General features: G+C 38.5%; 1 protein-coding gene across 3 annotated transcripts in view; it reads left to right on the top strand.

The window, feature by feature from the left end:
• Positions 1-9,191, top strand: part of USP6NL (USP6 N-terminal like) — a 131,782-nt gene extending 122,591 nt beyond the window's left edge. For all 3 annotated transcript variants that reach the window (XM_076351947.1, XM_076352036.1, XM_076351857.1), the window contains one exon: positions 5,571-9,191. In XM_076351947.1, coding sequence (XP_076208062.1) covers positions 5,571-7,012 — 1,442 coding nt within the window. In that variant the 3' untranslated portion in view covers positions 7,013-9,191. The remainder of the gene's footprint in view (positions 1-5,570) is intronic.
• Positions 9,192-13,482: the final 4,291 nt, after the last annotated feature.

Here is a 13,482-nt window from a genome sequence, read left to right as displayed (position 1 = left end):
TATCAAGATGTAATTTTAAGAGTTGTTTTTATGACCATTACCATCCTCGAAAACTGTGTTAGAACAGTCAAAGTGCATGTATTCTGGTGCTGAAATTAAGGACTAGACTGTTATTCACTGGAGAGAGCACTTAAAGCACTTTACTCCAATTATATGTCTGCTGTTCAATGCATGAGGCTGTTAGTGCCTCCTGAAGCAATTATCTGTAAAAGTCTTGTAGTTGAGATCGACTTCCACTGGGTGGTGACCAAGACTTGTTAGAGCAGGAAGAAGTCAGTAGACTAAAACTTTCTTTAATGTGACTTGAATTTCTTATCTTTTGGGGAACAGTCAGATCTCCTCATGTTTGCTTTGCTTCTTTTCATGTCAGGTAATATGTTTACCAGCAGCAAACAAGCACGTGATTGTTCTTGTTTTGCTTCAGTTGTCTCCCTCTACTTCCATTTCTCTCCTTCCTCACCCATTTTTCACTCTATTTTCTTTGTTGTTTGCTTATTTTATGGTATACTGCATACAAGCCAACTAAATTGCTACCTTTCTTTTAAAGGAAAAAATAGAAAATCCTATAGTCCCAGCTCTGTAAATTCTGATATAAGCTATTACGTTTGTCTTTGGGAAAAGCCAGTAACTAAACTCTGTCTAGGAACCTGTTCTGTTGAAGGAAGAGGGGGAGAGGAGGATGAGAGTTACCCAGTTCTGCATCTCATGCAAGTACTGGCAACCTGGGAAAAAAATCTGATTGCCCTGTTTGCTTCAGAAGACAAAGGCATATTCGATGACTGTAGTGGTCGCTGCCAAAACAATCTCAGCTGAACTGGACAGATTTGTCTTAACTTCTAGTTTTAAAATGCTTTTAAACCTTGTGTGTAAACATCATAGATTGTATAGAAAAGCACTTGTCCCAGAAATACTTCTTGTAGAATTCAAATGTTTCTCCATTCCTCAGTCAGACAGGTATGTCCAGAAAGTGAATTAACTCAGACTTTGGATCAACGGTACAAACAGATATTCAATTGAATGTCCTTGAAAACATCCAAATAAAATTTCTGCATGCTTAGGTCTGAGTAGTTTGAACAGTGAGTTTAGTTGAAGTAGTAAAGATGATGGTTGAGAGCTGCGTGTGAGGCTTTAGGCAGATTTGGAGTGGAAAATTGGTAGACGAAAGATATACGGTTTCTAAGAAGAATTGGTGCTTTCGCATGCTTCTCTGGCGAGCTCTTTGTTTACCTCTTAACGGTAGAGATGTTTGTTGTGATTTGGTTTCGTTTGCCTTTGCATTGTAGTTTCTTTTCCTCAGCTTTTTGCTTTTATTACCTTTTTTCATTCTTTCTTGCCAGCACGCAGCATCATAGTTATCTTGCTATTCTTGCTGATAGTGGACTGCTTAAAGCATTCACGGACATAGTTTGCATGCTATTTTGTGCATTGGAGGAATGCCTCATTGTATTAATGTGCATGGTGATAGATTCGGTTATCCACTACTTGTTCAATTTTGTGGGTTTTTTTGAACTTCAGGAGTTTTTATTTGTTTTCAAAGTATTTGGTAGTTCCACTAGAAGTGACAGCTCTGTGTGTGCGTGTGTATGTATGTGTGTATGATCTGTATACTTAAATTAGAATTAAATATCTGTTTTGCAGTTTAAAACAAATTGGTTTTCCTTTAGAAGGTGACCAGTTTGCAGGATATCTTTGTGCTGCAGCATCATAGATCCTTATACAACTCTTTTCCTTCCAATGTTTTTTTTATGGCAGGAGGTGATGGGAGCTTAAGCATTTTTGAACCAGAACAAGGCCTGTGCTTCGCAGCTTTGATTACTTTGATTACTGAATTGAGTACCTCTAGCAATGTGGCCTTTCTTAAAGTTTCACATGCAGATGTGGTTGATTAAGCAAGCTGTGTCAGTTGTTTCTGTCTGAGGTCAAGTTAAACCAAGTTCTGTGGAAGCCCTGTGGCTAAGATTTAAAGCTGTATTTCTTCTTTTCCCCACTGACCCTCCTGCCACACGTACTCATTGTTCCATATTTTTGTTTTCCCTGGAAGAGTGCACTAAGCTCCGGTATTACCAGCCTATAGACATGGTATCATGCTGTTAGAATGGAGAGGTTTTCTTCTAAACGAACTATTGTCTTGGAACGCTTTGCTTGTTACTCAGTACATTAATTAATGTCGAGTTTTAACAGTTTCACAACAGACATGGTAAGACTTCTCTGATACTCATTTTACAGCTGTAATTCATGTTACAGGATATATCATCTAGACAGTGCAGCCCACATATGCCTAGTTGTAGTGTGTTCTTTTACCCTGAAATGTGAACGAAAGATGACAGAAAGTAGTCTTCAAAGCAGCCTAGATAGAATTCAGTAAAAATGTCTGCAGTATTCTCACTTGGGTTTTATTAGAGCTTAATGGTAATTAAGAAACCTTAAGTGTGTGAAATTAAAAAACAAAAAACTCACACAAAACCCACCTTTATTGTACAACCAAGTATATTTCAAAGGATCTCATATTGCTCTGTATGCATTTCTTAGAGTAAAAGCTGGAAGAAAGGAAATCAGTTCATGCTTTTAACTTCTTTGTACAAATGAAGGAAGCATTGCAGCTACTAGAGGAACTTGTCTTCAGTTTTTTGTATATATAGCTTGAATAGTTTAATTTCAAGCATGGAAGAAAATAAATCATTTTTCTAAAACATTCATTGCATACAAGGACAGAAATTAAATAATTTACAGCTGTTGAGGAGCCATTTTCTTATGCTATCCCGTAACTACTATGGATCACCTGGAGGTTATAAATGGATTAGCAGCATATAAAGACTAGTTCTATATGATTTAGATTACAAGTTTTTGATATGTACTTTGAGTATTGTTTCTTAATTCAGACTTCATGCTATTTTAACATTCAAAATTAGTGAGACTGAAAGCACTGTAATGTATAGATCCAGTATCAGGAATATTTATTATGGGCAAAATTAACTTTTATTTAGAAGGCAAGAGCTTCAACTTTGCCTGACACTGTGTTTGGGGATGCAAATGGAATTAAATGGTACAAATGCCTTTTGCCAAACTGAAGCAAGTTCAGAAAGTGAACTCCTGTTCATAAAGAACAGTTTTGAAGAGGCTGGTGCAGCAGACAGTATATTGCAGAGCTGTTAAATCATCCGTTTACAGCATCCATGCAACTCATTCCTCTGTCCCCTCATCTGTTCTTCCAATGGTGCGCTGCTGGGGAGCACGGGTCTACAGACCCATGCTCCAGATTTTAGCCTAATTTGTGAATAGTGGGGCCCTGCAGGGAGAGAGAACAAAGCACGAGGCTTGTAATTCCAAGAGCCACTCACTGGAGCCTAATGCTGAGGCGCTACCCCACCGTGTAACCTGCTGTACTGTCTTGCAACCATTTGTGTAGGTGTTCTCCATCACAGAGTATAGCGTGCCAGGTATATAATCCTGTAAGATGATTTAACATGTGGAATCTCCCCTTTGGGCACAAGTAACTGGGGAGAGGGCTCAGCACGAGTATCTTCCTTTTGCCAACTTGTAGCAAGGTAGACAGTGAGTACCTTCAGTGTAAGAGCATAGACTTGTGTATCTAAATAACTGTATGGTCATAATTGAGCAGAGGATAACTAGGGGAAAGTAAGAGTGGAGGGTTTTTCTACAGAAAGCCTGGGTAGGCTGTTTATTATATGTAAATGGAGGTTTCTGAAGTTATGTATTTCTAAAGGAAAGGGTAGGTTTCCATATGACCTTTGGCTTCATATGAAGACTTTGAGAATCAAGAAAAGGCTAGTTTAATTGTTTGGCAAAACCAGACTGTTTTTGTTAAGTACTTTTTATTTAGTTATCTTGTCACGACACATGGCGTCATTGTATTCTTCTCTGCTGTCCTCCTGCTATGTCCTAGCTGGCACAAACTGTAAGTTTTCTTTTAGTTTATATAGCAACTGATCTGTGATGGTAGTTTGTTATGCTGTTATAATAAATAATACTGACCTTGGCTGCTGGCTTTCCTCTGTGTATCTCTATCATGAACCAGTCATCAAAGATTGAACTTGTACTATTGACTGTAAAAATGAACATAGCTCACTTCTAACCACAGCACTTGTGTCAGGGATAGAGGCATTTGTGTGTATTCGCTCCTGTGAACCCATATAGATACATAAAAGGAATTTTAATTACAAATAGCTAGAAAGGGTGAGGTGCTAGCTGTATGATCTTTGATGATGGAGGAAGATTCTACAGTTCTTGTCTTAGGAAGAAGCAGGAATTAAACAAAATTATTTTACTAACAGCCATTTTATATAATTTATTTTGCATAACATCTAAGCAAGGGTAGCCATTTCTTTTTTTTTCTCCTTACAACAGAGCTTTTGCTTAATAAATAGATACAGTGCAGGATTTGTTTGGTAATGCTGACTTTAAAAGTTTGTTTATTTTTTTTTGAAATACTGAACATCAAATAAATTAAATTTAGATTAATGAATTTAATGAGAAGTATGCGACCTTTTCTGCTTATAATGGGAAAGTAATGTATTACACCATTAAATAAGTTAAATGCAAGTGGATATGGTAAAAGACTTTGAGAATATGAAGGGTGTTGACTGCTAAGGAGAAAGACTGCAGTGGAAAGTTTGATGTAAATTGTTCTATGAGCAGCATCAAACAGTGAAGCACTTCTTTATTCTTTCTGTAGTGGCAATGTGGATTGTTCTGGGTCCCCACATAACTGATGTTTACCACTGGCTGTTGTGATGTGTTGAGCTCCAGTCTTTCCATTCATATCCTAGTTCTGTAAATGATGTCCTTGTGTTTGGCAAAACTTGTCCATTGAACACTGAATTGAAATCATGACGTAGCCAATATCAGTATTAGCTACTTCAATTGTTCTATAACTGATAGAAAACTGAACCGAAAAAAATACGGTTCTGTATAGAGTCTTTTAGTTATACTGTAGCTTTTTAATACTGAGGAAGAAATTTCTAGGCAGGGGTTGAGGGGGAACAAGGACTTAACTGTGCAGATGTTAATGAGGAGCTCCACCCAAAAAAAGAAGTGAGAGAAAGTTCAAAGACGTCTGGTAGGAAGCTTGTGCATGTGAGTAAGGAGCTGATAGTATAGCTTACCAGAGGTGAACATTAAAAGATGAATGAATGGAAGACAATAGATAGGGAGAGGGATATTGGGAGGGATTTTTAAAGTGGGTCAAGTAGTTTACTTAATGTGACAGGGACAGCGTGAGGAGGGTTACATACAGAGTAGGTACTGTAACCGAAATGTCATCTAGGAAAAGGATTTTTTTTGTAGCAGTGTCATGAATGAGCAAAAGCTTGGCAAGATTGCATCAGCTGTAGAAAGGAAGACTAGAGTAACTGGTTGATATGAGAGCCTAAACAAAATCTTTGTTCAATGTCAGTATACAGAAAAACCTTTGAGGTGTTTAGCAGAATGGTGATCCAGAGAGAGGCCCAGGGTACGAATAGAGTTCATAGCTATTTTTGCTTGCATGACCAACAGATCAAAGACAACTCCTGTACAAAGGTGAATTTATGTTATTACTGTTCTTGTTTTAGGTAAAGATGATGAATTTCCAAAGAAGCCATTGGGGCAGATTCCATCAGGACCTCAGCCTGCTGTGCTTAACTCCGCTCCAGTGCCTAATGGGCAGAACAGCACTGGTACACAAACAACAAGAAGGACAGAGAGGAGACCATCCCCAGGAGAAGAACCAGAAAGTTCACCAAATAACCGAAAAAGAATTAATTCACTGGAAAAGAAACCTTCCTTAAAACAGCAGGAGACTCGACCAATAGAGACACAAAGTAGTATGCCTAAGAACGAGGTAGATACCAGAAAAAAGCCTCAGCCAACAGAGCAAGACAATTCGAGACAGTATAATAATGCAGCTGCTAATCAAAATTCTAATGCTACTTCAAATACAAGAAGGGAATTTGTACCTAAGTGGAATAAACCATCTGATATCAAAATAATTGAAAAGACTATGAAACTCACTGCAGAGGTGAAAGGAAGGCCAATAAACCATTCAGTTTCGGGCCCACCACCAAGTCCTGGAGAAACGCAGCCTTTGAATGTAAAGCAAAAGATGAGGGTTTTGGATGCTGATGAAGGTAAGCGAGGGTCTAATGCTTCTCAGTATGACAACGTTCCAGTAGTTGATAATGAGAATGAGAATCTTGTTGAAGAGATGCTTGAGAGGGCTCATACACAGAGCCCTAGGCACATCACGTATTCTAATAGTCCAAGAAAGCAAACTGAAAAAATACCAACTCCACTAAAAATACCCAATAATTACACCTTCACTTCACAACCCAGATCTCCAAAATACTCATCACAATCTGATGGACCACCTCATGGACTGAATGTAAAACAGCCACTGCCATGTTATAGTAATCCACCTACTTACCATGGAAATTCTCCCAAGCATGTTTCCAGTATAGGCAATACAAGTTCTGTACCTCTACATTACCATGGGAATCGAACCAGCCCTTCTGGTAGGCCATATGGTTCTTTTATTTCAGTAGATTATTCTCCGGATAAACTACAAATGAATTCCTATCCTGCCAGTCGCCAAAATCCTCTTCCACCAACCCCTGGTCAGATAGAAGTAGCCCCTGTCGATGCTTATACCAGCAACTCAAGGTCCCCCACAGGTGTCAAATTCATAATCCCTCCAGTGGATTATTTACCAGAAGATAGAAAGTGGCCAGATGCGGCGTATATTTACAGAGATGAACCCTACAGGCAGCCCTGGAGCCAAGACGTTAACAAAGGCCACTTGGATAATTTCCAGAAATATCAGCATTTTCAGTCAACGTCTTTTCAAGACCATAGTCTTCCTGCTGTTTCTGTGGATAGTCCAATAAGATACAGGACTTCACCAGCCTTTGAAGAGCGTGGTTCACCACAATACCAATATTCAAGCCCATCAGCTCAAGCCCAACACTATCGAAATAGAAATGATGGATTGTCTATGCATGAATCTGTGCTTCTCTGAGAATCTGTCTATACTTAGTAAAATGGCAAGAACCAAAACCTGTTAAACATTACTGTGTTTAGTAGTAGTCCACCTCAGTTCTTCTGTGAAACGCGGACAGTTCGCGTGCCTCTCAAAAATAACAACGCTATTTTAAAGATGTTTCAGACTTTCATTGAAGGCTAGTTGAGTTCCTAGACTTGCATTGAAGCTATTGAAAGTGATCTGATGCACATAGACATAGCAATAAGATCATATACACAATATGGTTAATACTGTCACTGTTCCTTACGTTTAAATAACTTGTGTTATGATCTTTCTGCCTAAAACCTGTAACACATTTACAAGTTTTATTTTAACTGACATTGTTAATGCACTGTATAGACGTGTGTGCGCGCGCGTGTGAGTGTGCACTTATAATACACAAATGCATATGGGGAAAGAGCTAAAGAGTTTAAATGTAAATGCATTTAACTTTGGGCAAAGCTTGTGAAGTACTTTTATTTCATATTAATTTTTCTTTGTAATTTATTTGAGAAGCCATTCATTTTGAATGGGAATTTCTGTCATTTTTATACAGCTGCCTCAGCATCCCAGTATCTGTTCTGGGCAGGAGAGATGCTTTGGGATTATTAATTTAATCTTATGTGAGAGTTAATTTCCTCTCCTTTGACTACTGTTTGTCATTTTCCTCAGCAAGAAGGAGCAGGCAGGCAAAAGCAGAAAGCCAAAAATGTCTCTCTAATCTGGCTAAGAAATGGTGCTTAAAATTCAGGGCAGTCTCTAGTGTTTTGGGTGCATCAAAAGTGGGGAGTTTTTATCTTCACACCCAAATCTACCTTCAGAATGTTGTCCTATATGCAAAATATTGGAGCACAGTGAGAGTAATGCCAGATACAGAAATGGTGCTGCACCCTTCACTTTTTGCCATGCTGTGCTGTCAAACTAAACAAATTGGTTGCAGGGCCAAATCTCACGGGTATCGGAGAATGACCAGCTCCTTGACACTCTCGTGAAGTACACGCAGGAGTCTGAGATTTGGTCGAGGCTTGACATTCCCTGAGCTGTGTGAGTATGCAGTGTCCCTTCTCTTAAGCTCTGTCATATCAATTACATTTTGTTTTGCCCTTTTTTACCCCAAAGAGCTGGTAGGTTCATGTCTGTGATTGGGCATGTGCTGCTGTGCTATCAGGCTGCTGAGAGACTGTGTGGTGTTTTACACGAAAATGATCCTGACTGTTAATAGGAAGCTTAGACTCCTGGTAATGTAAGTATTTTTAATTAGTGTTTGCAGCCTTTTCTACTTTGTGTTTTCCTTTCCTTGACTGTGAATTGGGGGTGAAAAAAAAAATGCAGGTGAAGTGGCACATGTAGGATACAGTCCTGCGAGCTGCTGGGTGCTGCGTAGTAAGTGCTGAATGCACTGACCTCTCATTGTAACCAATGGGAGTTGAGGCGGATAAGGATCTCGCCAGAAGAGGTCCCTGGAGTGCTTAACAGAGAGATTTTTCTAATACGTAAGTACCAAACATTGGTATCAACACCAGATTTGGGTGGTTGGAAGGTTGTGCTATTATCTTTTGTTTTGTAAGATTTGTTAACTGAAAATGTAGAAATGGATATTTTTTTTTTTTCCTTTAAAGAATGAGCTTTAGTGCCTATAATTGCTGCAGGTTGGCTCTGTAAGTTTTAAGGTACAGAAGTAAAACAATTTTTACAAATGGAGGTAACATTTGCTTAGTATATTTCAAAAACTTTTTGTGTATATAATGTGTCTGATGTAATTTTTAATGAACTGGGTAATTTTGTATTTTAAAAATTGCAAACCGCAGCAAAGTAACAGTAGCAAAGCACTACACTGAAACTCTAAACTAAAATTGTGAAGATAAATATGACTTGGGCTTACCTTAGTTCTGATTGCTTACAGCAGCTTAGAAATGTATGTATATAATATTGTGGCTAAGTGTAATAATCTCAGTGTTTAACGATGGTTCTGTAATTCATAACAAAGCTGTACAATTTATTTGTGCAAGCAACACAAGGCTCCAAAATATGTATCAGCATTAGTAAATACTGTAGATTTTTATATATAAAATATATACACACTATTTTCTTATGTCATCTGCAACAGTTTTATAACTGTGTATCCTATTTTGATGTGACTGTATTTTTAACATGTTAAAATAATAATAATTAAGCTTATGTTGCTTTGTCTTTATTTTTAATTATCTGATTAGCTCAAAACTGGATTTTTGGTCTTCTCAGCACAAACAAATGCTTTTCATAAGTGAAGTGTGCGTGTATATATATTTGATGTATGTCCTATTTAATTTGTACTTGTTTATTTTTAGACTAAGCAATATGGATACAATCTACATAGTGCTTTTGCATTATTATAGAAGCAGCAAGATTATTGATTATAGTTTACTACGCTGCTAAACCTTAACCTATGATTTGTGAAAGCTAGGAGTATAAACTGTGATCATAATGTTCTGGTTTTGTTCTAATAATCTCACCCAATACCAATTCAAGAGAGGAGAATTATTGGCATGAGGGACTTGCAAAGTTGCATTGATCAAAGTGCAAAATAATAGTTTGACTGTGGCTGCCGTGTGTCTGTCACATGTTTAGAGGACAGTATAGAGCTTTTTTCTTTAAAAAAAAAAAAAAAAGGCTTGTGTAATCTGTTTGTAGGGCAAAATACACTTTTATCTTCATTTAACTGGACAAACCAAACTAAAGGTACCGCCAGGTTCAGATCTGTCATTCATACCAGTAACAAAAAACCCCTTGATGCAGAGTAAAGTGCGATACAGCTGTGCTGGTATCTTGCTGGTAGAGGGAATCATCTCAGCGTAATGGATTAGATATCCTCATGAGAGCTTTTCTGTCACTGTTTTCTTTGGTCTGCAAACAGTCAAGCAGTAAGTATCAACATAAAATACTTGAGACCTTTTCTTCCCATGGTTTCATAGTTTTCCAAAATTTGCCTGCTTTGAGCTGAATGAACTGTAGGGGTTTTGCCCAAGTTAGTTGTCATGGCTCTCCTTGTGGTTAGTGAGACAAGTTCAAGGTAGGGTTTTGGAGAGTGATTAATGCCACACTCTCTTCACTAACACAGAACAACACAGAAGACTAAGTAAGGATAGATGTCTAACTTCTGTATGGCAATAATTAAGTGAAATTAAACTAATTAATTAATTAAACTTTAGGGAGACCTTATTGCAGCCCATCAGTACTTAAAGGGGGCTTATAAAAATGATGGCGGCAAACTTTTTATCAGGGCCTGTTGCAACAGGGCAAGGGGGAATGGCTTTAAACTAAAGGGGGGTAGATTTAGACTAGATATAAGGAAGACATTTTTTACGCTGAGGGTGGTGAAACACTGGCACAGGTTGCCCAGAGAGGTGGTGGATGCCCCATCCCTGGAAACATTCAAGGTCAGGTTGGACAGGGCTCTGAGCAACCTGATCTAGTTGAAGATGTCCCTGCTCATTGCAGGGGGGTTGGACTAGATGACCTTTAGAGGTCCCTTCCAACCCAAACTATTCTATGATTCTATGATTCTAATTAGAATTTAAGAGGAAGAGCAAATCCCTCTAGTTGTATGCTGTGGTCTTCTGTGGTTGCTTTTCCTTTCACCCTGATGCCATACTAGATTAAATCTAAAGACTTCAGTGTTGGACTGAAGCATTTCAGTCTTCTGCAGTACAAATTGTGGCCATGGAAAAAAGACAGGAAGGATTGCGGTATCACTGGGTACTCCTAACCTTTTTGATGAGTGGGATGTGATTACATGATCAAATAGCTTATCTCTATAATCAAGCCATGTTATGCTCTACAAGTGAAGACAGAAGCCATCCTTGCTCCTTCCTTATCTGACCTGGGGAAGATTCTTTTGACATCAGATTTGGTGATGAGTTTGAATCTAAGCATCCGCTCACTCGGGCATCTAAGGAAGAGAATCCGACCTCAGGAAAATTATCTTACCCTTTTCCTCTCCCCAGATCCAGCTGTGGCCTGTCTGTAGTGCTTCAGGGAAGGCGACCCAAGAAAGAGAAAACCCATTTAGCCAGAAGTCTATTAAGGAGAGTATTCCCTCCTAATTCCTGCTGATGACTACCTAAAGCTTTAAAGCATGATATTGCTTGCAGTTGTTTGAGAATGATCGGACCAATGTAGGCAATCCCTTTTTTCCCAGGGCCACGAAGGAAGGTCCTTCACACATGTAAATGTCGGTTACCTTCATAATACCTGACAGCAGGTTTAATCCCTTACTGTAAAAGTAACTGCTATATCCTCACTACCAATGAAAGTTTCAAGACAAATACTAGGGGATTTTTAGAAATCTTGGAGGTTGCAGAGGAGAAATATCTTGTTGTTAGTCAAAGATACACCTTTGTAATAAACCACTCAGTAATTCCAAAATTGGATGCAAAGAGTAAACAACGTTGAAATGTCAAAAGACAGAACAGCCTTCCAGTGTGGGGAAGCAAATCCAAAGCTTCCCTGAGGTACATACACATTTTCCAGGGAGATTTCTCTCAAGAATCCTATCCTGAATTTCACATCATCCTCAATATGACTTTGAAATGGACTTGCAAATTACAGACTTTTTTTTTTAATCTCCCCCTTGGGTGGCATTATAGTGCATGCACAAAGAGGAATACTATTTAAAATATGCCGTCAAACGCCCACCATTTCATTTCCATCAGAGTACATTCTGCTTTCAATACTTCAGTGAGAGGAAAATATAATCTTTTTTTGTAGTCCTTTAAATACTGCATTTTTGTAAAGCTCTGTAAACGTAGCACAGTTTAACAGTTACTTAACCAAGTATAGTTTAGGCTCCTCTTTAGATGGCATAAAGCTACTGCATAGTTTGCTGCAGGTTTTTGTTGTTGTTGTTTTTTTATTTCTTTTGGGGAATATTAAGATAATCCAAATGCTTTTAACAGCAGAGTTGCAATGAGGAGATGACTAGGCCAGCAATTGAAATTGGAAATATAATTGCAGTTGTTTCAGGATAGCCTTTAAGTGGTTGCCAAATCTGGTGAGCTGGGGAAAAACATCGTTTTCTGGCTTCTATGTGCCGAGAGGACTTCTTACTGCAACAGGGAACGCGTAGATCCCTCTCCTGAGTGATTTGATTCTCTCTGCTAATGCTGACTGCCTCTCTTTGTGCTTATGGAGTTAATATGTTAGTAGAAAATCAATGGTGCTTTTAGAAGATCCAAAACCACATGTTCTGAATAATCTGAAAATGAACATAATCTTGTTCTGGCTTTTCTTTCTTCCTCTTTTTTTTTTTTTTGGTAGTGTTTATTTTACTGATGATTTTATTGTCAGCCTTGTCAAGGTGAGCTGTGCTTGATTCTTCTGTCTCCTTACTTACTCTGATAATGTGCCAACTCGTGATTTTCAGAGGTTTTGTGATGTCTTTTTGCTGCTGTTTCTGCTGTTCATTGGGAACATGATAAAGCAGTTAATATCAGAGGTTACTGTTTGCCTCTTCAGCTTTTCCTCTCTCCAGGCTGTGCAAATTAAAAAAAAAAAAAAAAAAAAGAAAAAATAATTTATGTTCTCAATATTATAGTTGGTCAGAAATTCTCCAGAAAGGTGTTTTTTCTGACAGAAAGCAATTTAATTTAGCAATTGGTGAAGGATGCTGTAGTCTGGAGGCACTTGTACAGTTTCTGCAATCCAAAGTTAGAGGTTGCTTCTGCTCGGTGTCAAGCAACAAAAGCTGTATTACACGCAGGGCCAATCAAGCATTTTTTGCGAAATGCTGTATTGTGCCACAGAAACGTGCCAGCTCAGACTGGCAGTAGGTCAGATGTAGCTATGACATGCTTGATTTGGTTAGGTAAATATCCCCTCATTTCCTGATAATATGTTGCTTTTGTCAGATTTTCTGCTCAAAATGAGATGAGGCAGAGAATTGAAGCCTGTGCTTTGAATGAAGACACCTGTGCTCCTGTCCTGACTTAGGAGACCTAGAGCTGATTTCTGGTTCAAACCACGCACTTTGAGCGTTGCATTTGCAAGTTCAACAGTATCTTCTAGAATCATTTGCAGTATTGTCCCTTAGGAAAAAACAGTTCTCTCTTGGTTTTTTTTATAACAAAGAGCTCTGTTAGATTATTTTGTCTGATCTGTGCCTTGTTTTTAAGCTTACCTGTTCCCAGACTTTTTCCCCAAAGATAACTCAGTTGACAGGGTGGGCTGTGTGTCACTGAGAGTGACACCAAAGGTAGTAAGTGATCTCCAGTACTACCATCAGGTAGGTTGGATGGTATTTTCAGGCAGGTTGGCACTCAGCTATCAAAACTGGGTTTTTGCAAGTGTAAGTGGAAAAGTGGGAAGTGGAAAAGCTTTACTGGCTGAAGACTCTGCTTGAACCCAGCAGTAATGTGGGTTTTTTATACTACAACTCACAAAGTTTAAAAGCAAAAGGGCTGGATTTTCAAAGGTGGTGATGCTTAGCTGCC

This window comes from Aptenodytes patagonicus, chromosome 1 (assembly GCF_965638725.1).
Source record: "Aptenodytes patagonicus chromosome 1, bAptPat1.pri.cur, whole genome shotgun sequence".
Lineage (NCBI taxonomy): Eukaryota > Metazoa > Chordata > Aves > Sphenisciformes > Spheniscidae > Aptenodytes > Aptenodytes patagonicus.
Note: the sequence above shows the minus strand (reverse complement) of the source record. Positions and strands in the feature narration are given on the sequence as shown.